We start from the raw sequence: 25,844 nt of genomic DNA, 5'->3' as shown, positions 1-25,844 counted from the left end.
GTTCGCTGCATTCGTTTATTTTCTTCTCATTAAAGAAAAGGCGAATAATTCACGTCTTATTTGTGGTTCACAAAACCGTCCTTTTGCCAAAACAGCTGAAGTAGTGCTTGCATACGGATCAGCTCCGCTATTAATGTGTAAATAGCCTACTAATTAAAACATCCACGAAATATTTACAAAACGGTTAACGTCCATGCGTAAACTTTTGCACTCTAAAAATCTCTTCTCCAACAACATAAACATCCCAAAAAGAAGTGTTTGCGATTAGAGCTTGCGCAATAAGCGTATAACCTTTCACCCCCGCTAGAAAATATTCCAAGCATTTGAACTGCGGGGGGTGGTGGAAGGGGGGGCAAGTGAGCTACCAAGCGGGCTAGCAGGCGAAGTACAGAGAGCGAGCGGTGACAGTGGAGAATGGAGAGGGCTCCGGATTGTAGGGGAGTTTTGATCGAAGAAAAGGCCGCTCTAAGTGATTTCAACTCGCCGAAGTATATCTGCTGAAACTGGAAAAACTCAGGGGTGAAAAGGAATGGCTGATCCTCTGCGGAGGACATTATTAGCTAAACTTCGGGGGAAGAAATCCAAGAAAGGGACGACAGCTGGTGGATGCGGCGTTGCAGCTAATGGGGGCAGAGAAGGTAAAGACAAAGTTTTGCAAAAGCAAGCCGAGCAAACGCAACAAGCAATAATTATCGCTGAGTTAAACTTTGTGCCAGATACAATGAAGGGCAACGACAGTTGTTTTATTAGGAGATTTGATAACGGAGATATTGGCTTTGTACACGAGAACACAGTTGTTGAGAATACGTTTTCTCAGTGCGAGGCTTCCGTGCACATAAACACTAGACGGTGGGACATTCAGTGCAGTGAGGACTTGAGGCTTAGGGGTCGAGTTAATGAGGAACTCTTGGGGGTCTCAGTTCAAAGAGAAACGCAGGAAAAAGGGAGCGACAGTGACGAGATGAGCAGTTTTAATACGCAAGAGCTCAATTTCACAGGACAAGTGCGACCTGGGTCATGTGGGAGATCACAGGGGCAGAAAAAACACCCCGTCCCAATTCCGCGACAGTATTCTGGAGGAGATTCGATAGGATTCGGGATGTGTGAAAATCATGTTTTAAAGTGCAGAATGGTCTGTACAGATATGGGGCCCCGTGAATTCGCAGATGGTCAGTATCCAGTTTCAAAAAACAGTAGAACAAATGTAGGCTGTAAAAAAGATCTGAAGACACGTTGCGACGAAACTGATTTCTGCTCCCAATCCGAAGATAATCTACAATTCATGGAAACTTTGAGCGATATAAAAGACACGAGTGTGCAGACTGACCACAGCCAAGTATTTGAAACAAATGCTATTAGGCCTACTAATGGGACACAATTGTATCGGTTTGGTGCGCCTTATGCATGTCATAAAACCAACGCTGATAATGTAGAGGAACATATTTTGATAAGCAATATAGAAAGTTATGGCAATGCTTCGGGTCGTCAAAGTGAAGACAAAGTCGGTAATTTACAAAGTCCAACATTTTTCCCCACAGAGTTAGAAATATGTGACGCAAACGTGGCCCCTCGTTATGTAGGTTTCAGAGAAGGAGCACAACGCCACAATTCATTAGATAGCGAGGACGACGATTACTACGATAACGAAATTCTTCCGTTTTATGAAGCTAATTGTCAAAACCTTGATATAAATGTCGGGAAAGCATCTGCTCAAGTCGATACCGCAAATTCGGAGGTTTCAGATAGGCAAGACACTTTTAAAAGCGGTATAAATGATACTGCCTTAGAGACGGACAGATTGAGGACCCAGCTAAAAGAAGCGTATTATCTGCTAATAAATGCAATGCATGATATTAGTTTTGATGGCCAGGTCAGTGTCAACGGATTTGTCGACAAAGCGAGCACTTCCAGTCACTCACAGGACAGTGTCTGCTCGCAGTCCTCTGCCAAGGCCATAGATAGTGATGCGTGGTCTTCTGGAGAAAACAGTTCCCAACAGGTGTCCGACAATGATGCGATGCCGCAGAATGTCAACAACAATCGTGAACTATGCGGCAAGAACTTTCTAATTAGCAAGAGCTCTGAAAATTTGTCGGGCACGAAAATAAGGCCAACATTACGACGTTCTGTTAGTGACGGTGCGATTAAGTACCCAAAGGCGCATCATCCCGGCCCCAAAATCCTTGGTTCGCGAATTTGTTTTGTCGGCAAAAACGGCAATGAATTGAACAACCTAGCTGGAGCCTGCAGCCAAGAGAAACAGCTTGAGTACGATGGCGTGAGCAGCGACGATCTCCTTAACGACAATGGAGATGACGGGCTACTGAATGAAAGCAGTGGCTCTGTCAATAGTCTGACAGGTTCATCCGATAATGCAGAAACTCAGGGCAACAAACAAGATTTTTCTGGGGCTAGGGCGGTCTCAGCCAGGCCCCATGGGGTGACGGTCAACAAGATGCAGGAGTGGATGCACAAAGGACGCATGCTGTCCTCAGAAATGAAGCAGCGCATCACGGGGTCTTCGCTCCGTGCCCATGGCCCGTCTAGTTTACGGTCTGGCCACGGGGTTTCAAACAGGACAAAAGCAGCGACCCAGATGACCAGAGTTCAAGGAAGCAAAAGTGTGGCTCCCTGCCAGGGAGCTCAGCAGTCAGGTAGGCACGTCACAAGGCGTGGCAACTGGATACCTTTCTCTGGGACCCTCGAATGCTGTCATTCCCCATTAAAAGACTCAACTGGTGGCTCTTCCAAATGCAAAGCAAAGGGATGGAATGTCACACCTCTTTGCTTTCCTCGCGATTCCTTCTAACTGGTGGCGGGTCTTTCTTCACACTCATTCAAGTTCATTTAACATTTTAGCTAGTCGCACTTTGGGGGTTACAACTTTAGCACATTAACGACTAACACACTTATTAGTTCTATTTTGGTGAAGGTATGGTAATGTGTATTGAAAATTACATTTTACTGTTTTACTGTACTTTGAATGTTTGTAAACACTTGTATCATGAAACAAGATAATAATCTACATATAAACGGTTTTTTTAAGAGAATAGGCAGTAAATATGAATTAAAATGTATTGCTGAAATCTGAAGTGTAAATACAAATAATGCTTACAAAATAATCTAAGAAGGGAAAACCAGCAGTTGTGCAGCCTACAGCTTGTGGGGGGAAAAGATAGAAAAGGTAAAATATGGGAAAATGATAATGATCACCTTTTGTTGTTGATCCTTATGTTAAAATCTTGCAGCTATCTTTTTTTTCCCGGTGTTGTTACCCAGAAAATTGAGTGAGATTTTAATCAGTATTCAACATTCCCTGTGCGCACTTGTTTTCACTATCTGAGTCAGTGCAACGGACAGATTGGCCTGTGGAGTGTGGCGGAAGCAGTGTTTATTTGTTCAGAGGGGACAGCTGTTGGCCTGGCTGACAGGCTGTCGGCTGTGCTTCGCCATTCCTTTCACTGACATCCCCGTCTCAGTTTCTCGCGACACATGCAATGTTCTGCTCCAACCTATTTGTTTGTAGGAGGCTACTGAGGGGGAATCCTTGCAGGAAACCCGATGCAGTGTTAACATGTTGTGGATGTTTCTGAGTAAGCATTGCTTAGGACTTTGAACTGGCCCATGTAGGCTCTGTTGTTTGGGGTTTGAGGTGGGGGCTGGGCAAGAATGGGCAAACACTAGTACTACTGTTAGATTTGTCCTAGTCTCCTGGAGACTTTGAGTTTAAAAGACCTCTGAGTGCATGTTTTGAATGCCACTCCTGTTGCCTAACTTGTTTGTGCGCTAGTCCTAAATTCTTCGGTGTGATTTGATGAAATGGTGAGTGATTAAGTATTTATTATGGCCAGATCTCAGATTATACTAACAAAAGCTCACTACAAAGAACTATTTTTTAAGGCTGTGTCTGAAATCTGTAGTGAATTGTAACTCCAGACCATAAGCCTTCTGGTTTTTATGGTTTGATGTTAATATACTTGCATATGTTTAAGCTTGTGTGTATGTCCATGCCTTTGCCTTAATGTGGTCAGCTGATTGCTTTATTTTGAGTGCTTATTGTATTTCGAAAGACTTTAATTCCATTTTTTTGTCTTTCGTCACATGGTTTACCACTTAAGAGATTTATATAAATCTGTAGGCATTTAAGAAAATCATATAATTTTTGTTATAGGGCTGGACTTTTGCATAATTATTGGCATTAGAGGGCTGGATTTTTGCACAATTATTGGCATTGTTTATTATTTCCCCATGTTCATCTTTGACATTTCCATGCAGCTTTGTGTGAGTGTGTGAGCCTTCTGTAAATCTTTAGAAGAGAATGTCAAATATAGTGATGCTGTTATTATGTTGTCATGTGAACGGTGTCCTTTTGGTAAAGAAGTTTGCTAGAGGCAACCGAGGTGTGTGTGTGTGTGTGTGTGTGCAGTGTGCACAGTGCCAACCAAGGTGTCTTCAGTTTTGGGCCTGCCAGTCATTTTGGACCCTGGTATTTTGTTTGTGTCACTAAGGGGTCACAAACAAAGGAACTGAGCTTATATTAAATCTTCTGTGGGCAGACAGTGGGGTTTTAGCCTCAGGGGAGTCAAGTCATTGTTGTTTGATGCCTTTATTCTCTTTTTGCCATTTCAGTATCTGTTTCGGAATTTTGGCTAAAAGTGTGCTAGTTGTTAACTGCTGTTTACATGTGATGCTCATTCAATTGCTTCCATGATAAAGGACTGTTGATTGACATGTTTTTTTGTGTTCATGTAGGTAAGAAGCAACAACTATATTTGACTTAATTTAGCCCTACATTGTGTAGAGAGCTTTTTTCATTTCAGGAAAACCTTGTTGTGTCTATGAACTGGTTATTGCAGTTCTACGTTTTATTTTGAAAAAATTACGAAGAAGCATCTAAAGGTTGTCTTTGAAATTTTTTGAAAAAACTTTACTACAAATGTGCAGATGTGCTACTCTCCTTGAGCAGTATTGCAACACCCCAACATAGGTAAATTATTACGTCATATTGCAAACAAATTAAACCCATCTTTCTTTGAGTCTTTTTTTTTTACCCCAAAATCACATGTCAAACAAATCCATTTTTTTTTCTTCAGAATTTGACTACTGCAACACTACAAAGTAGCCTAATTGAAATTCTTATATGTATCCTCAAGTGTAGACCAGACTGAAAAGCCATAGGAAGTGGAAATCATTTATGAGCCAGAATGGTGTTTTACATCACAAATTTATTATGAACACATGCTATTATAAACTTGGATCTTTGTTAATGAAATTAAATTTGTTTCAGATGCCAGTGTGTCTCTGGTTCCATAATGATTCTGACTTTGCTAGCAGTTTTCATTGCTGGTGCCTTTCCTTGCAGTTTTATTGAGGTGCTTTGCTTGATGTTTATGAAGAGCCAGATATTGTTACTGTGCTGCAGTGTTTTTTTTAATAAACACGCAGCACTGACTTAAGGTGCAATGTTTCCTCTTGTCGAAAGGTGCCTCAGTAATGTATTTACTGGTACCTGGTACTGCTGAGGAGATATCACATGATAATTGCACAAACCAGTGCTGCAGACTGTATAATATATATGCCTAAATATGATACTTTGATAAGTCTGAGCCAGACAGGCTTCAGCTTATCATTTCAGTCGGACTTGATAGGAATCTCTGTATCCTTTGCCCGTTTTGTTTAGCAAAAGATACAAAAAAAAAAAAAAAAAAAAAAAAATCAAAAAGTGTCTGTTACCTGCTCTTTTATTCGGTTTGTAGCCAAGTCATAGTGTGACACAGTTCCTCTCATCCTGTAACAGTACAACAGACACATGTGGCTGAAGAAAGGCTGACTCTGACTTGGAGCCCTTCACACACTTTGGCCGGTTGTTTGCTCAGGCCATCTGTTACGCAGAGGGCATATGCATGAGATGGAAGGGAGGCTGTCTCCCTCCCGAGCAATATGGCCGCCGAGTTCACTTTCTTTTTTTTGGTCCTGCTCTGGTCCTGCGGTGTTGGGGGCCCATCACTGGAATCTCACGCCAGGCGACTGCACACTGTTTGCATAGCGTTCGGCCTGTTCGACTTATGGTGCACTTTCTGACATGCGGAGTCCCTCTCCGGAGATAATCCCAGGGGGAAGTGACGCAGCTGAATCTGTGCGTTGTTGATCTTCGACATATTTTGTATTGATCCCCGGCGCTCACACACGAACCATTTCTAAATTCACAACCCTGTGTATTCCTGTTCAAAAGTCTCCTCGAAAACCTGAATCCTAACATGGTTAGAGTAGGGGAGGGGGCACCACGGCAGGATAACACAGATTTATGTCGTAGAAATTACAGATTAATTCCTTTGAATGGCCTACGGTTTCACATTTTTTAATCATCATGTGGACATTTGGACTTTCAGAACACATTTTTGAAATGAAGAGAAAAAAATGTATATTTTTATTATTTTTATGAATTATGATCTATGTATCTACAGTATACACATTTGGAACAACTTTTCTTTTTGCAAATACAAAACAAAATTCAATTCACACAGCAGTACAGCTATATTTTACTCTTCATTTTACATGATTTATTATGGCATGATTGATTATCCAATTGTTATTGATAGAAAGAGCCGAAGTTGAGTGACCTTACAGCTGTGAGGTTCACCAGAGCAGTACGCTCTGGTTTGTAAGGAGAAGCTGCGTGAAGAGCCAGATATGAGACTGCTCAGTAGAAACTGATTTTTTGTGAACACCTTCTAAATCAGAAGTTCATAATTGTTTTTGTTTTTTTTGAGTATCATGGCCAGGAAGGGAACTCTTAGTTCTAAGACTCTTTTAGAGTAGTTATACCCAATTTTAAGACCTATTAGTTCATTATTTTTAGAAAAAAAACAGGAAGAGAGTCTTGCCTCCTTCAGCATTAAAACAAAGTAAGGCACAGTATATATTTGGGCCTGAATTGTTAATTATTTTCAAATGCTCTTGCATGCTGTGTGCTAGAATTGAAGTGACTTAAAGCATGTCTTAAATTGCATTTGTCTTGAAGACCTCTGATAATGACATTAAAAAAAAAAAAAATTCTCTCACCATGTTCAGGGTCTGATATGACAGATTGTTTTAGGTTTTTATTTTTCACGATTAAAAAAAATCATCTTATCTTGAGGAGGGGGAGTTCTGTCAGGTTGGAGATGTACTCATATGTTTATCTGCCTCTAAAGGCAAAAATAGGGGAGATGATTGTAAATCTTTTGCTACAGACTGGAATGTTGAGCGTGTGAGAGCATGCTTCTGGTGTATTATGAAAGACCCCCTTAAAGGTATGCACTTCCTGTTAAGAGAGTGCAATTCGACACAAGTAGATTAACACTGAACAAAACTCCGGGAATTCATAATTATCAGAAATTATAAGAAATGAATGCAAGATTTTTTGGTATTTTGATCAAATGCTTCCGTTATTTTCTGTTTGTTTGAAACCTCGTAGTACAGTACAGTTTTTATATTTTAATTATAATAGAAGGTTTGCAACTATTTTCTCCAATGTAGTGTAATAGGAGTACATTGGAGAACCACATGCTTAGCATTTCATTTGGCTTTATGGGCATGTTGAAATCTTGCACACACAGCTGATAAGAGTTAGAAGAGCAAGAAAGATCAAGAGCAAGAAAGAGTATGGCTAATAGTTATTTTTTGGAATGACAATTTGTCACTTTCGTAATAGGTTTTGACTTGCTTGTGCATCTGAAGAAAACATTGCTGCAGTCAGGGAATTTGTAATAATAATTTCTTTCTATTATTTGAATTAAAGCACTAATGGCAGTTGAAAAGCAGCAGCCTAGCAGACAAGCATATCCTCTTCATAAATGTACCCTCAAAATGCTGCATAAAACACCAATTCTTATGGTGCCCATTTTCTACATAGAAGAAAGGTAAGTTTTTTGTGTGCATTGTGTGCACATCCAACTCCAGCTGGGTACAGGTGCAGGATGAAATTCGCAACTGATGTTTGCGTGATGAAGACCCTGTTGGTCGGAACGTTGCATTTAAATATATAAGTTCAGTCTGCGGACACTTTTTCTTTTTTTCTCATTTCCTGCATAGCGTTATTTTTATTGTGCAGATGAAACGCAGTCTCTTGAAACAGCTCTTTATAATTGTGCGCAGTGTTAATTAAATTCACTGTTCCTCCCCCCCCCCCCACATGCATTTGTTGTGTAAGTGAAAATGTTCTTTGTAGTCTGTAATTTTGAGACTGTAGCTATGGTATTGTTAAATCTGTTTCCTTGAGGAAAAGCAACTTGTCATTAACATGTTAAGGAACTAGTCTGGGAGAATAGGTACCTCAAAACAATCTTTAATGTGATCTCTGAAGCATGTTGGATCAGGATCCTGCAAGGACCCTTGCTTCTTTGAATTCTTTTTCAGCGTAGATGTTATTGTTGTCTGAACCTTTTATGCATTATGAAAGCCTTGGCTTCTGATGCAAAAGATATTTCAGTGTTTTATCTCTCGTCGCATGCTTTTTCTCTTGAGTGTAAGAAGTCAAAGGCTCATATAAGGGAATACTTCAGTGTGTTTTTGTTTAAGGCACACTATTCAGTAAATTCAGTTAGAAATTTTGTAATTTCTATTTCTTGTATAAAGGCTTTTTAAAACAGCCTTGTATCAGATATATACTGGCATTATTCTTTAATGTAATTCTGCTGTTACAATCTGAAGAGTTAAAGCTGGCTGGTGTGTGTTTTTTTTCTTTCTTTTTACATTTTTTTTTTAGCTGTGATGAGCAGTCCTCACAGCACCTTAACTTCTGTGTTCCCTTTGCATGCTGATAAAGGACACTGCAGAAACATGCCCACTGTGTCCTGATTCCACTCCCATCTATGTAAAACATTATATTCGCTGCAGCTTTGCTATTTAATTTTTCCTGCATTGCTTCTTACCAAACTCCAAATTCTGAGAGTATGTTTAGCCTTCTCTTTATTGTTACAGCTGTCTTTCAAGTATTTTCTTTTTTTTTTTTTGTTGCACTGTGATAAAGAATATGTGCTTTTCCGCAATTCGGAGCACTCTCTGTGTGACCTTGGTTATTTCTGCATATGCACATTACCCTCGGGTGGAAGTCATCCACATTTAATTTGCTGGTGTGGCTCGCCAAGGGCTTGCAACTTATAATTAAAAGTTTGTGCCTGGTCAAAGTAGATCAGGACAAAACAAAACCAACTGCGGTCAGACTTCTCACATGCAAGCAAGATACGTTTCAGATTCTAACTGCGTAGTAAATGCATGAAAATATCTCTAGTGGTAGGGTAAACTACTAGCAGTCCAAACGGAAATAGTGATTTGGATCTTATTCTTACATTCTCTTAAACTTACATTCTCAGATATTGAGGATAAACCCAGAGTAGGTCATCCATTCTTCATATGTAGTATGTGTCCGACTGAGAAAAAGAGAGAGATATACCTTTCTTACTTAGGCTAATTATCATATAATGTTACACGGACATTGTGAATGTAGATGCATTTACTTGCAAATCACTATCAGTTAAGCCTTATACGTTTCATGATACAATTGTGGTCTATAAGCCAGTGAAGCACATAGTTATCCTTCCAGGAATATACTAAAGAAAATCTACTTGTAAGCCATTGTTGCACAGTGATTTGAGGAATAATGGATGGGGCATCTTTGTTTTGAGTACAAGAGTTACCTTTAAATGCGTATACAGTCTGTGGCTGCCATTTGTCTGCAAAGCAGTGTTATCGATTGGTATGGCCTGGATATCCCTATGTGCTTCTCAGCTATATATTAAAAGGATAATATCTCCTGATGATCATGTGAGTGGCTGAACAAGTGTGGTGCATGCTAGGATACTCATGTTTGCTTGTTCCCTTGCAGCCTTGATTGAAAATGTCCACAGCTCCATCACAGCCACCAGGGAGCTGAGAGTCAGTGCATTTAGTGAGACCCGGTCCCCCCTCAACACCATCACCGTCTCCAAGAAGCGCAACTGGCTTCAGCAGAGCACTGGGAAGGATGGCCTGCCTACCACAGGAGCAGTGGAGGACCACGGTCAGGCAGCCGGTTCTCCTGGACCCCCCTCCGCGGGCCGCAGGCCGGCGCCCCCCGTAGCCCCGGTGGGTCACTGCAAGCCCCTGCGTCTGCACCTCTCTCACGTCGCCGCGACCCACGCCAGGACCGGCGCCCAGCCCAGGGCCGTGGACCCGGCCGAGGAGAACGACGCCGACGACGAAGGGGAGATCTGGTACAACCCCATCCCCGAGGACGAGGAGCCCGAGCTGGGCCCCCACGGCGGCGCGGCGCGTCTGCAGGTCCCCCCGGCGCCAGAGCGCGCGCCCCCCCAGAGGAGGAGCAGCGGCAGGGACTCTGAACGGGCTCGCGGGGTGTCTCCCACTGGTCTGGAGGGTGCGGGGGAATGTCAAGGCAGCTCAGGCAACGAGGCAAGTCACGCAAATACCACACATTCCACGGAGCCCGCACAGCTGCACAGGCAGATGTTCGCGTGCAAGCCTGCAGACGAAAACTCGGCACCCAAGGCCACGGCTTCAGGTACGGTCCATCTCCTCAGAAATCGTTTAGGAAAACTATCTGCTGGTGGTCATTTTCAGCAAGCGTTTCTTAATGCAGAGGACAAAACCTTGGCTCTCTTTAATCTTGGTTAGACCAAAAATAGCCACGGGCAACAGTAGATGGCTGTGTAATAAAAGTGTTGCCTCGTCACTTAAGAGCAGGCAACATTTTTATTAATCGATTAAGGTCAGCTACTTTCCACCGTTGCTTTTAAGCATAATTTCCTATTTACTCCGTATCCTGTTACATAATGCAAGTGGATGGGCACATACGCCCAAAGTATCATTATATGCTTATAAAGGGCATTATTTTGTTTTGGTTTTTGTTGTCAAATGAATCACAGTCATCTCTGTTTGTAATCTTGACTCAGTGGAGGTGATGAGCCCAGCTGAGCTCTCTTGTTTCCAGGGCGCTGTGCACTTATACTCATGGCGTCTTAATAGACTGACTCATTTACAAATGCTGCTACTCTGGGTGAGAAAGAACTCCCAAAGGGAATTACTGTCACCCTGCTGGCCAGTCTACGGAAGTCCTGGCATAATGCTACAGCTCCCTTTGAATAAGGCATTTAACCAAGATAACTGGCCCTGATGTCCTGGTAAAATTCATACAGAACTAACACTACCCCTGGTCAATTAGTCCTTCTCTCTACATTTGATTGGTTACACAATCATTTCTCACATTATCTACCCACTTTGGTTCATCAGCTGCAATCTTAGTTGTAAAAGGCCGAACTGAAACTTTAGTAGCCCGTAAGAATTTGAAAAGATTGTATTTCATACCATTCTCAGTTATTAGTATGAGCTGAGACTGTGTTGCTGTGCACTGATATGATAACACAATGTCATAAATAATGAAAGGTGGCACACATCATTGATAAAACGTGTTTGTTATTTCTTTTGATGTGGCTACAGCAGCTTTGTCATTTTGACAAATCTCAGACTGAACCCATAATTATAATTTTTGGGGAAAATTACCCTTGGCATGCAAAATCCCCCCAAGAGTGCACAGAATTGGCACTCTTAATCTCTCTCAAGGCAGCCATGTCTGTTTGTCGAAATCAGTATCTTTGCACAGAGTGACCAATGATTTTATATTTTTGCTGGCTACACTGCTGAATAAACACATTGAAACAAAGGAATATGAACTTCTTCTGGGGAAAGTTTGGGCTTTTATGGGCATCTTTGTGAGAAAGTTATATTGTGTGTCATTCTGTGAGCTTTAAGGCTTCACTAGCTTATAGCAAGTGGTTTAGAGATAAGTGAAGGTAAATATGTAAGTAAAGCTAAATCTGTATGCACTTTGTGCAACTTAGTATGAAATGTGTAATTATTATTATTATTAATATTATATAATATAATTATAATATATTAATAAATAGGAAATTCATTTTCTGAGGAAATAAAAATTAGAGAAACATTGAAATGCTCCACTAAAAAAAAGTGTTTTCTCGTGATTATATACATTTAAATAAAATGGTATTCATTTTAAAGAATATTTTCTGTTTTCGGCTATTTATATTTACATAGGCTAATCACTCAATAGTTTAAAAAAGTATTTTTTATTTTGTGCGAATATACCCAATGAACAGAGCTCATTTACAATGCTCTGCTTGTCCGTGTGTCACTGTGGCAAAGACACTGGCATGAGTGACAGTTGGTAAACAAGTAGAGCCTCTTTGATGGGCCACATTGTGGTTCTTCTCAGAGAAATCACGTGCTGCCCTCGCCAAGGCCTTTACAGTGGAGGGGTTTACAAGGAGGGATTTGAATTAATGCGTAAAAGATTAAAACGGGTTCTGAACACTCAACAGCAAAGATTAGGCTAAATTAAATCAGTGAATAAATTTAAACAAGTCAATGAGTATTAATCATTTTTCCCTAACCAATAAACTTTTTTGCAATTTAGTGTTTTTATTGTTCAAGACAATTTTATGGCATTATAAAATACTAAAATGTTTACAGTTTCTTGTTGAATATTAGTGTAAAACAATTTTTCTCTGTTAATGTAGTAGCATCATTTTTGAAGAAACATAAAAAGACGGTGAATCTTGAAATATTGTGATAGTCTTTGTTGCTTGGTTTTGAAAGGAGTTCTTTTTTTTTTTTTTGAACTGGTTGTTGTTGACTTTTGTGGTTGCCTGTGATGTTTACCAGTGCCATCCCGTGTAGTATTTCAATAAACCCCAGCATTTATTTGACATCACAGAGGCAGCCAGTGGTGGTTATCTTAGCCAGTGCTGTTAAGTAGCTTGTTGCGCTGTCATGGTGATGAGTCTTGATTGACACGGCACTGCCTCTCTCAGCTAGTTAAAATGCCTGTAATCCTTCGGGATGTAATCTGAGTCGACATCCTATCTAAATGTGACTGCAGCATGCTGGGCAAAGTGGCTAGTGGTACTCTCACGTGTTTGAAAGGTAAGAGCCTTTTCATTAAAAGTAAATCAACTTCTGTAAATCAATCTATGCCTCAAAATTGTTCAGCAATGATGACATTTTTAGACATCAAAAATAAACACCAGGTAGCTCCTACAGTTGTATTTTGTTACTAATTTTGTGTAAAATATTCCTGCGATTGTTGTAACTAACTTTAACTTTATCTCAGAAATGGAAGAAAGAGTGTATTGAAATTGCTATAGGCTTTGCACTGAGAATGTGTGAATCCATACCAAAATGTATTTAGACCATGAGGTACAGCCTAACCATTACATTGCTGTAAAGTGTAGAGTTCTGTGGGACAGAGCAGACGCTGAACTGTAAAATGTAAGGAACAGTTGGACCACCACTTCGATCAAGACCCCATGATTAGTGCCTCATTCCAGGCGTATCCATGTGGGGGGGCGGGGAGATGAAAAACAAAAGGAACCCTCAGTGTTGCCCAGACCCTGAACAGTTAATGGCTCCTTGTGGATTCCCAGGTTTCTGCAGTGTGAGCAAGTTCTCTGTGATTTGGAGAGAACACAAGTAGAGCACCGAGCAGCACACCATTTAAATTGTAAATGTCTCTTCACCTTGCTGCAGCGAGACTGGGTGTTTTTAAAGTCAGGTTCCAATGTTTGCAGTGAGTTAGGAATATGGAGCAGAGACAGAAGCTGTTCCATTTGTTCCAGTCTGATACCATCAGTAAGTTAAGCCATCATGGGGAGCTTTCTCCATGCAACTTTATGCACACTAGAGACATTGAGTTATGAGTGTTGCCAGTGCATTAGATACTATTTCATGGTTGTTATGGTAAATCAGGGAAGAATGGTTCTAGATGGTAATTTGATTAGAGTTGACTGTTTGAATCAAGGGACATGCTGGGTGCCTCAGACAACAAGTCTGATAATACAGACGGGGCTTGAGGTTGTAGCTGAGAAAAATAGACATTGGCGAGCAGCCATCTTCTGGCAGTGACAAGCCTTGCATGCCCTCTCCTGTGGTAGACGGCATGGATTTTTTATAACCTTTATAAAGAAGCACCTAACCTCTTGTTGTCCTGTGTTTCATAGATCTAGTATTTTATTTAACTTTGTTGCCAACCAAATTCTTCAGTTATTTCTGTTGTCTTTTTTTGTTTAAATATGTGTGGTTCATAGGTCTGTTATGAAATCAAGGGAAGAACAGGAACTTGGTAACATTTATTCATACATGTGTGGTGCTTGTTTATTTTTGTGTGAAATAAAAATAAAAAAATAAATAAAATCAATAATCTGAGGTTGTGGTTGTGTAGGAAGGACTGGGCTGAAGGATAGGGCAGTAGGCTCCTTTTTAGCCTCCCCTGATTGGTTACTCGACCAGCAGCGGCTCCCGGTCCGCCAGCACCTGTCCGTGCCGGGCCTTAGTAAGAGCCCTCGCGGGCTGCGGACGGGGACCCGTGCTTTGTCAGAGGGTGTTACAGGCTGGGCGCCTGAGGACTCTGAGGTTGGGGGGGGTTGGTTGCGGAGGAGTCGTTCGGTCTTCTCTGGTTCCAGCGCGTGGAATGCAGCTTTTCGCCCTCTGATCCGTGGCTCGGCCCTGGGGGTAGGGCTTCAGCCAGGGGTAGCAGAGCCTCGGGCAGGGAGCGGTGTCTGCATTTATGGCCTCGGTGTGAATGATGCCGCAGGGCGGGGCAGATGTGTTGTTGCCTGGCGATCTGGCACAATATCTCCACTTTCATCATGAGGTATCAGCTGATCAGGCTGTTTTTGCCTGAAGCTTGGGACGGTTATAATATCGAGTGGCAAGGGCAAAGCAATTCTAATTTTTAAATGCATGTGATGTTTGTATGTTTTAAAAAGGTGCTTCTCCATCCAGTTCTTCTGAAATGAACTGAGAATTTGGCTTGTATCTGTGCATTAAGAAAAGCTGCTTTTCATGAAAATATGTCTCTATTGTTTCTACATTTAGCTTTTTGACAAACATTTTATTTAATGAATTGCATACATTCAGAATTTTCCTTTCAAAGGCATTTCCAAGTGGAGACATTTGGCAGAGGTGAATCAATAGAAACAAACTCAAACAATAGAAACCAAATTCCGAAACAGTTTTCCTTTCCACGGTCTGGTTTAAAGCTGATGCAGGCTTGTGGAAAAAATGGTTTCGGTACAATTTCCTTTGGAGGCTCTTCCAGGAAGTGTGGGTGAATGGATATGCAAACTGTACAGAGCTGCCCTGAAAAACTTGTACTGTAGGCAGTGAGTTCCTTCAAAGTTGGGCCCTCAGACCCACAGATGTTACTTGGCATTTCCAAGGGTGTTCGCGCACAGTGACCACCTTGTGGGATCCAGCTCCGAGCTGGACACCATCTCCACCAGCTTCCTCTTTCAGCATTTGTGCAAATTATTGGCAGGAAGACTGAAAAGGGAAATATTCATGAAAAACGGGGGGGCTAAACATGGCTGTGATTATTACGGAATGCTGCGGGACTGCCCAGCCGTCGAGCTGGGCTCTGATTCGCAGGACAAGGGGCCTTTGTCTCTCATCTGTCGAGACCCACGGCTCCTGTCCCACTCTTGCCAGAATAGCACAGCAGGCCTTCTGAAAATAGAGCTGGCCCCGTTGGCAGCCGCTGCCACTGCTCACTGCTGCAGAGAGCCAACAGAACCGCTCTTTGTTTTAGGAGTGCAGAGGAATCGCAGTTAAAAACAAAAACAAAACTAGAATTGTGCGTCAGTGAGAAATTTGAGGGAACAGAAGCACTTTGTCCCCGGAGCCCGTTTTTGTGGTTACAAAATGAAATGACCGAGTATCTTTGTCACCTTTTTATGTTTTTTTTTTTTTTTTTTTTGAAGACCAAATGTTAAAACCTATTTTGGTTCCTGGTCCCAAAGTCTTCTCATTGATGCCAACTTCGTTTGGTGAATAATCATTTTTTCCTGTCTCCATTGGTGCGTTCATATAAAATATGAAATGAGAATATGTGCGTTTTTCAAGACTTGATCTTTTAATTTTCCTTCAGAAACTTTGCTTCTGAGCATTTTTGGTGCTGGATGTTTTCGCTGATGATTTGTCATAGATTTCCTCTAATGTGCTAGAGAGAGAGTGTATTGAAGTAGGACATCCTGTTAGTAGCACAAATAAAAATGTCTTTTTTTTTTTCAAAGATTTGGATAGCAGTGGGAGTCCCTAGTTCTACAAATTATTTTTTAATCTAAAATGGAAAAAAAAATCTGTGTGCCATGTTCCCAGTTCTGTCTGAAGACAGACAGATTAGTACACAGATCGACTACTTTAGCCTTGTGAACTCAACACAAAAGAAAAGAATAAGTTGTCTGCCCTGGAGGTTTTGTGGGGTAAATGAATACGTTTCTTACGCAAACAGCAGACGTATTCAGCAAAGGTTCTCCAAGGCCATGCCTGAGAAAGATGTTTTTAGAAATACAGTGTATTCGACAGTGTTTCTTCGATAAATTGTTTGTTTTGAGATGTATTTTTGCTTTCCTGCAATAAAATTTTCATTTTTTATTTAATTTTTCTAATGTTTTTTTTCTGGAATAATGATGGTTTAGCCTGCAAAAGCAGCTGAAGCAGTGTTAAATTTCATTTACTAGACTGGACTAGATTAAGATTGGATTAAATGAAATGAAACTAACAATGAGACCACAAGAATGTATTATGCTGAGATGTGTACAATCTCTTTTCAATGCACTGTTTTGTAATAGTCTTTCTTTAGAGCTGTTTCAGTCAATAAAAGGAATCTGAACTTAAGTTACAGATCCTGTGTTGATTGTTAAAAGTCTTGTGATGATGTATAACGTATGATCTCCTGTTGAATTATTGCGCTCCAAAGAATACACTACCAGCAATGCTTTTTTATTTTATTTTTCTATTTTTCCATCATAAAAGTCAGTGGCCTGAGACAGAAATATATTTTTAAAACCGCTCTGTTCGTTGCTTAAATGTTGTATGCCATTGTATTTGACTTCCACAAATGATTTGTGTCTGTGCTAACCTTGGCCATTTTGTTTCGTGTGTTTCCCACAGATAGCACTGAACTGTCAAACCCTGGCTTCTCACCTCCTTCCAGCCCCAACCCCCTAAAAAAGGGAAGCGCCATCAACTGGTCCTTTCCAGACAAAATCAAGTCTCCCCGCACTGTGAGGAAACTATCTATGAAGATGAAGAAACTTCCGGAACTCAGCAGAAAGCTGAGCGTGAAAGGGACCCCCAGCATTAGCCTGCCGGAGCCACGACCCTCTTCCCCAAAAAGTCACGGCGGGGTGGAGCCTGGTCCTGGCCCTGGCCCCGCCCGCCTGTCCCCCGGGGTCGGCCAGACGGCGGCCAGCAGAAACGTCATCTCCCGCTACCACCTGGACAGCAGCGTGTCCACGCAGCACAGCTACAGCAAGAAGAGCAGCAGCGGGGGCTCCAAGTCCGCCAGTAAAGGGGGCTACCTCAGCGACGGCGACTCGCCCGAGCTGGTGGCCAAGTCCGGGAAGCACGGCTCCGAGGGCAAGGCAGGGAAGAGTAAGGAGCCCCCGGCCAACTGCAGCCCCAAGCTGCACGGCACCGAGCTGGACATCGACGCCTTCCGCCACTACAGCTTCACGGAGCAGCCGAAGTGCGCGCAGTACATCTCGGGCCTGATGAGCCTGCACTTCTACGGGGCGGAGGACCTGAAGCCCCCCCGGATGGACTCCCGCGACGTCTACTGCGCCATTCAGGTGGACTCTGTCAACAAGGCCCGCACGGCCCTGCTCACCTGCAGGACCACCTTCCTGGACATGGACCACACCTTCAACATCGAGCTGGAGAACGCCCAGCACCTGAAGCTGGTGGTGTTCAGCTGGGAGCCCACGCCGCGCAAGAACCGCGTGTGCTGCCACGGAACGGTGGTGCTGCCCACCCTCTTCAGGGTCACCAAGACCCACCAGCTGGCCGTCAAGCTGGAGCCCCGGGGCATGATCTACGTGAAGCTCAACCTGATGGACCAGTGGCAGAACTCGCTGGACGGGCCCGACGTGGAGCGCGACCCCCTGGTGTTCGGGGTGGAGGCCTGGAGGGTGGTGGAGCGGGAGTGCGCCGGGCTGATGGTGCCCCTGCTCATCGAGAGGTGCATCACGGAGATCGAGAAGCGGGGCTGCCAGGTGAGCATTCCGGGGTTCTGCTTTTAGGAGAGAGTATCCACTGTGGACTGTCCAAGCCAAACATCTAAAGTGACTCTTCATTGTTATATATCTGTATACTGCTTTATAGATTACAGTGCTATTTTAATAGGTGATAGCATTGCAAAGTAGTGTTATTGGGCTCTATGACTGGGACATGGGGGGTGGCGGGGGGTTGTTGCACATATGCCAAATCTCATTTTTCCCCCCTCTTTGAAGCCACTGTCACCAGAGTGAGACCCTGGCTTTCGTTTCTCCTAATTGGAGCGGAGACGCTGGCAGTAAAAGTGTCTGGCCGCCGTTCGCGCGCTATCCTTCACCGGCGGGGCCCGGGGGCCGCTCCGGGCCGCCCCGGGTCTATAAAGAGCATTTATCAGCCGCGGGCTGCAGGGCCCGTCCTTTAATCCTGAGAGCTCTCCGTATTAATTAGAAAAGCACGCGGCCCTGGCAGGCACAGCTGGTGCTGAGCAGGGGCAGAAGCAGGATGTTATTAAAGCGGCAGGGGCCCTTATCCCAGCCTCCTCTCGCCTCCGTCTGCGACGGGGGGGGGGGGGGTCTACGCCAGATTAGGAGGAATTTATAGGACGTGTCAGCGAGGCATGCGGGACGGGCTGGCGGTATCTCTTTAAATGCCTCTTTTTGCCTGGAGCACGTTTTATTTTTGAAAGAGAGGAGGGAAAGAGAGAGGCTTCGCCGGCACGGAAAAATGGGTCTGGACGCCTGCCGCGAAAACGGAGCACGCCTCGCGGGCGCTACGGCTGTTGATGTTTTCCAGCTCCTCAGACGGTTTTGTCTCGGGAAGGCATGCGAGGCACATGCGCGGTGTGCGCCTAAACACAGTGTGCGCCGCGAGGGCCGATTTAGCGCATGACTTTTTTTTTTTTTTTTTTAAGGAGGGAAGAACGAAATTCAGGCTCGTATTCGGCACGTCCAGAATGTCACGAGAGCTGAGAGACTTTTGAAATGCCGCAGCCCACATTCTCTTTACCTGGAAAAACTTCCACCTTTCCTGCAGAAGCTCCTGACATCCTGCCCTGTGCAGATTTTTCTTTTTTTAAATTAGAAAGAAAACAAAGACTGGGAGTTTTTTTTTTTCTTTTTTCATTGTTAGTTGGCAGTACTGGCAGTAGGTTGCTAGATGTTATTACAAACTGCACTGGTAGGAGAGGTCAAAAGGTGATGGCCTCTGTCATTGGTAATGGCGCAGGTGCAACTGTCTTTCGCCGACCCATTGAGCTGCTATCTCTCCACTCACTGACCTGCTCAGTTGAGTTTGTCGGTTCCTTTGCTGTTTAAATATCAAACAGTCAGACCTTCCCTGGACTGGACATCCGGGTGGCTCGGAGTACTTCAGGAAGCAAATATTTCAGCACAGGAAATATTTTGGTTCTTTTTAATTAGCCTGAGCCGGAGCTATTGTTTCCTATTGGTGATGTGCGTCGCTCATCGCTGGGAGATAGCACAGGAACTCTTCTCAGCCAATGTATGCGGCTTCCTTTGTTGCCAAAGGAACTCTCCCGCTATAACAGTCTGCTAGTTCCTGGCGTCTGTTAGCACACGTAGAAAACCAAAATCCCCACCTTTTCTGTTCATGCTGGTTCACTGTCATGCTGTATGGAACAAAATGATATCGACATAGAAGGCTAGGCAGCCTTATAGTCTGTAATGCTGTAATTCATGTAGTCATACTACTTGTCATGCTATGCATCTTTAGAGGTTGGCAGATAAAACTATTCGGGAACACAGCTTGTCTGATTGCTTGACTTCCTGTTTGATAAACCAGAGGCCTGATCGTATGAGAACGTGAACAGAAGCGTGACTAGTGCATGCCGGCGAGGCACAGTAAACACATTGCCTTTGTTTTGTGTTAATGGCCTGTTAAATTGGCGTGCCTTTCCAAAGTCGAGGGCTTGCTCGCCGACGGAATCTACCGAAATCTGCTGGCAAAGAAAAGAGAGACTTGTACCAGTGATATAAAGCGGTTTAGTAGTAAAAAAAAAAAAGTATTAGTCATTAAATTTGATTGGTCATCAGAAGTGTATTTACTGTCAAATGTGCCTCTGAGAGTAAAAACATACTATAAGGAAGCTCTGTCAAAACTCTTTGATGGGTGTTATTATTTGAATCAAGCTCTTACTTGCATTATTAAGCTTTCTGAAGCTCACCTTTCTTCAACAGTTGCTGACTCAGGCCAGCATTACTATCAGCCAAGACATTTAAATGAGAAGTGAAATTGTAAACCTGTCGAAAGCTTTTTATCTCTTGGATATGTTGTAAGCATTTTGGTAGATAAGCATAATATAATCGTCATGATTTTATTATGTAGAAATTAATTGGAAAACAGCAACAAATCTTGGGGAGAAATGCCTACAAGCCTCTGTATGGGCTACAATCATGTGTTGTCCTGATTGGTCTTGTTTGCATGTGCAGTTTTAATTTATTTTAGGTACACTTATTGTTTTTCCCTTTTAATTTCCTGTACCTTGTGACCAAAGAAGGGGGGTGGGGTGGTCTGGTTCGCGTCGTTATGGAACATGGAGTGCTCAGTTGTGCTTTGGAAAATTCAATATGCTTTATGATATGTATATTTTGACTGTGCTCAGCGCTGATAATATTGTGTGAGAGGATGTGCTAAGGCAAACGGCAGTTTAGACTGCGCTACAAATTCAGAGACCATTAAAGACACAAATGTAGGCTACTTGCATTCAGCAGAGCGCCCCGCTTCCTGGACTGAGAGTGGTGCATGCATGTTAACAGGTGGTGGGGCTGTACCGTCTCTGTGGTTCAGCTGCAGTGAAGAAGGAGCTGAGGGAGGCCTTTGAGAGGGACAGTCGCGACGTGGATCTGTCTGAGAACCAGTATCCCGATATCAACGTCATCACAGGTAAAGGCAACCCCACACCCCCCGGGCTCCTGCTCTGTACCACAACACTGACAGGCATCCTGTTATTACCCATATTAAGATACAAGGAACTCAGAGGATATTGATAGGTTCTTAATTGTCCACATACTTTTGGCCATATGGTGTATGTTTTTACTTACCCGGAGTAGTATCTGTTCATCTAGATGGTTACGCTGAAATGTGAGGAGTCTTCTAGATATACGCTGCCGCTCGCCCTGATAAAACGGAGCTCACGAGCCCATCTTCTTGCGGCTTCGAAGTGGCAAAACTTTACATTGAACAGTAATGTTTCTTTCAAAATATAATCTCACGGTTACTCACAAACATTGATAGATCTTAATTTATGCGCAGTTTCATGGAACTAATACTTCTACCAAAGTATGCCAACTGTGTAGTCTGCAAACAAGCAAAGTCTCATGCGGGCGGACTACTATGAGACTTGAGTGATAATGGCGTGACGTGGTGGAATGCGACCATTTGCTGCAGTTTAAATATAGCAAATTGTTAGCGACTTACTTTATTAAAGCACGTAACCATTGCAAAATTCATGGTTGAGATATTAATGGGAGTAATTTCTACTACATAAATTAGTGTTAGTGCTTTACATCAAATTCTAATGGCATTAAGTAGCTGGTTGGCTGTGCGGTTCGAACTGGAATTAAACTGGAACTGAAATTGTCCTGTTGTATTTGAAACAGAAGGGCTTTACTGTATAGTCAAGTCTGCAAATCCATATGAGCCTTAAAGAATGCTCAGACACTAACTATTTCTGGCAGCATCTAAATGAGTAGAAAACATAATTAGCTATAATTACCCCTGTGTGTGTGAGCATATGTTTCTATGTGAGTTTGTGTGTACTTGCACAATGCAGTCACTGTTAAAGAGAAATTAAACACTTGTCTTCTTGGTCTGAAGCCAAATTTGAGCAGAGCATTCTTCATTGTGAAAAAAACAGCATTTTTCTGCTACCTACAGTAGATCTGGGATTGAGTGGTGAAGAAAACCATAAATTGCCTACATAGACTTTCAAAGCCTATTCACAATTGTATTCAATGTGAGGGCTGTCTTATTGTTTAAATTAGGAAAAAACAAAACGGAACAGGGTGTTGATGACCAGGTCTGTATATGGTATTGAAATGTTTGTTCATGTGAAAGCACCATGGAGATCAATGGGGCCTTGGCAAGTGGATTAATCAAATCAAAGTTAATTGATTACTTGTCCTCAGGTTTGCCTGTTACAGCATAAAAATCAGAACTGGCCCTTCAGCCTGTCCAGAGTATATCTGGTACTTTATCAAGCTTAGAATTGAACACCACAAGTGTTTGGCATCCAAAACTATTACAGAGGATATAATGCATACTGTTACCACTGAGTTGCATTCTTGCACGTGTGTTGCCAGAAGTCTAATGGGGAATATCATTCTGCACAGTATTTTGTTAGTTCTTGCTAGGGCCTGAAGTGAATCTCCTAACATGAACCAGGCAACATTGATGTCATTTTTTTGCTCCAGGTTGAGACATACGGTCTTCTTATCTCTTGACCATTCGAGGTCATCTGAAACCATTAACAAAAAAATGCCTGAAAACCCTCATTTTTTCTGCTGACCAAGCTGAAGGTGCTCCAGGCGCATTCAAACCTTGATGGGCAGCTTCAGGAAGGCTACACGTCCAAAGTTACAAGCCCTCTGCTTTCTTATAATAGCTTCTTACATTGTAGCCAGTTCATATGAACCATGTTGTGAATCTAAACATCTGTGTAAATTGGATTGTCAGTGAAGTGAAATAGTCGCCCAGTAATCGGCATACTTTAGCAGTCGGGAATTCTACTCAACAAGAAAGACATCAGAGGGTAAAGGAAAAGACTTGCACATGTTTTTTTCTCCCTCCAAAAGAGGAAGACTGGAAGCCTGTAGTCGAGGGCTCTTGTTGGTTTTGCGAAGAGGCCCACAATGCCGATCTTGTATCATGTCTGCTTTGATCCGCATGAATTTGCATGTCAGGGTAAAGAACACAGTTAACAGTTGAACGGGTCAGGAAAAAAGAGCCAGCACCAACGTGAATTGTTGGTTTTTGCTTGCTGTCTAAATTAGCTCTGCGGAGCGAGTGGGTGTTGCAGATAGCCAGGGAGGGGGAGGGGGCTAGTTGAGAGTTGAAGGGGGGGATGGGAGAATCAGGACAGCTAATAAGCAGGGAAACGAGAGGAGCTGAGGGCCTGCGTGTCACAAGGCTAATTTAAAAAGCAGAGGTAGTGAAAGGGATTAACTGGGGTCAAAGTTCAATCCAAAGCTTGCAAAACATGTGCAGTGCATGGGCCTTTTTTTGTTTTAAACAAGAATCCAGACAAGTGGCACTGAAAAGGCCTGTCTTGGCCGTAAAAACTGTAGCATTCAGAAAATTAACAAAAATAAATTTGATCCCAATAAAGTGTGTATGTTTGTGTTTGTGTGTGTGTGCGCGTGTGCATTTGTGTGTGTGTGTGTGTGTGTTCTAAAAAATATAAAACATGTTCTGATAATGTCCTTTTTTATTTTAAACTTATACCACTGAACCTTTCATTGAGCAGTTTGGGTAAAGTGCTTTAGCTCAAGGCTGCAGTACAGTGTTAGTCATAGCACTCAACCCATCACCCACAGCACTACTGTCACTGCCTCCAGCCGCTTCGCATGCTACCATTAGCAGAATTAGCTGAATAGGCCACAGGGGTTAGCGGTGTGGTGACCTGTGGTGTTTTAATCGAATAACAGCTGGTGGACTGGGATGTAGCACGAGTAACTTTAATTAACCAAGGTCATGGATCTCCACCTTATTTGACTCTGAGGCATTCCAGGACTTGCTGTTGGCAAGTCCGTGTGCCATCGGACAGATCCTCCTCAGGCACACGGATAGAAAGGGTTGCTGGGGACAGCTGGCATCGGACAGTAAATTCCTCCATCAGATGATCTCTTGCAGTGTATCACAGGGGAACTTCCGTATCAACTGGATTTCTTTGTTTAGAGCCATTAGCTAAGCTTTCTGCTCCTATTTTTAGTTTTGTCTCACTTTGCTTTGTGTTTTGGTTTTTTTCTTTAATAATAATTTAAAATAAATAAATAATAATAATAGTACTTTTTATTTGTAAAGTGCCTTTCAGGGCACCCAAGGTCACTTTACATGGAAATCGGGATAAGACACAAAGTACAGAGGATAAAGAAAATAACAAAGATGCTAGCTTATACAGAAAATCAGTCAGTGGAGCCTGTGCAGAACTGCAGTGGTGCGATCATGTGGTTTTGTATGGGTCAATGATCTAGCAGCAGAGTTTTGAATCAGTTGTAGTTTGGGCCTCTGGGTGGCTCTTGCTGTAAAGACGCCCGTTCCGAAGCTAAAGCGTGAGCCCTGTGGCTGGGTGTTCTTGGTCACAGGCCATTGGCTGGAGGTCTTCATTGGCGAGGCAACAGTTGGCTCGGCCAATGATAGGGGGTAAGCCAGGTAGTTCCGTTGGTCTCATCGCTCTCTAGCGGCCACTCCTGGTCAGACCAGGCGCCTGCGGACACACAAACCGAGAATATGCTGACCTCGTTATCCTTCGACGACACGGGCAGTGTATGACTGCTGGTGCATCTGCAGTGTGGAAAATAGAGAGAAAAGGCGTCACGTAAATCGGAGGAGTCATGCGTCTGCCGTCTCCTCCTGAAGTCGGCAGGAAGGGTTGCTGATGGTAGATCAGCAGATTCGGTTGAGTTCGGTGTCGGGAAAAATGAGATAAAAGGGATAAAATATAAATTTAAAAAATTGTTCGGGATGTATGAGAAGTGAATTACAACTGTGTTTAACTGACTAAACAGCCCGGCTGTACTTGTAGCTATGAGAATGGTGTTGCTTACTGTTACTTCTGGCCGCCATATTGAGGCCTTTCTTTTAGATGGTGAGGGCAGTGTTTTGATTAGGCTGAGTGTAAGAGGTCAGTCGGTGGGGATAGGGCCTAACTTGCGTCCTGGATCCTGACCACCCCCCCCACCCCCACCCCCCACTGTGTGAAGACATGGAAAGTCATTAACAAGTGCCCCCTTTGTTGCCGAACAAACACAGATGGTATTTGACTCATGCATTGGGGATTAGCTGAACTCTGGGCTGGCCAGGAGGCGCCCTGGATACAAAGAGGTACAACTTTGTGTGGGTGTCAGAATCGCACGCGAAGCAGTGGACTGGGCTGCACCCCTCTCCCGGTCAGTGCCGGGGGACAGAACAAGCCGCTGTTTGTTCTCTTGTGCTGGTAGTGTACCCGTCCATCTGTCTTTTAGAGCATAAGGTCAGAAGTGGGTCTGTTGGAGATGCTGGATATTGGAAGTCTAAACGGATGTAAAACCAGTAGTGTCAACAGTGGCCTCCCTGCACACTCCCATATTGTTGAGCAGGGCTTTCATTGGGGTTTCACTGGGCTTTTATTTTAGACTAGCGATAGGAAAGTCCAAACAGGAAATTTAACTGGACGGTCTCTGCAGAAGTTCTTCAGAAACTGGACACAACATAGATTCCTCAGCACAGTTATCACTACTGACTATAATTCAGAAAATCGGTTATATTTCCGTATAAATACACTTACAGCTTTTGCAGGCTTTTGTGTTTTCTTTTAATCTGGCCACTGTCCATCTCATTGGACTATGATCATTTGAATGCGTGTTGCCTTTTGGACAAGCTGTGAAAACGAGAAACACCTGCAAAGCCCACCTGTTTGCTCCCGAGTCCTGACCTTGCCTTTGTCACAGGATTTGTTTGTGTGTTGAGTTCCTGGCCCAGCCAATGGAGGTTAAGGTTCTTTAAAACAGAGCAAATATGCAGCT

General features: G+C 43.1%; 1 protein-coding gene across 2 annotated transcripts in view; it reads left to right on the top strand.

The window, feature by feature from the left end:
- The first annotated feature begins 329 nt into the window (after positions 1-329).
- The window catches only part of syde2 (synapse defective 1, Rho GTPase, homolog 2 (C. elegans)), a 34,596-nt gene continuing 9,081 nt past the window's right edge, over positions 330-25,844 (top strand). The window contains exons 1-4 of one of the 2 annotated variants that reach the window (XM_064333471.1): positions 330-2,654; positions 9,866-10,537; positions 17,002-18,104; positions 20,880-21,006. In XM_064333471.1, the coding sequence (XP_064189541.1) occupies positions 530-2,654; positions 9,866-10,537; positions 17,002-18,104; positions 20,880-21,006 (4,027 nt within the window). In that variant the 5' untranslated portion in view covers positions 330-529. The remainder of the gene's footprint in view (positions 2,655-9,865; positions 10,538-17,001; positions 18,105-20,879; positions 21,007-25,844) is intronic. The other variant, XM_064333472.1, reaches the window with a different exon arrangement.

Source organism: Anguilla rostrata, chromosome 4 (genome assembly GCF_018555375.3).
Source record: "Anguilla rostrata isolate EN2019 chromosome 4, ASM1855537v3, whole genome shotgun sequence".
NCBI lineage: Eukaryota > Metazoa > Chordata > Actinopteri > Anguilliformes > Anguillidae > Anguilla > Anguilla rostrata.
Note: the sequence above shows the minus strand (reverse complement) of the source record. Positions and strands in the feature narration are given on the sequence as shown.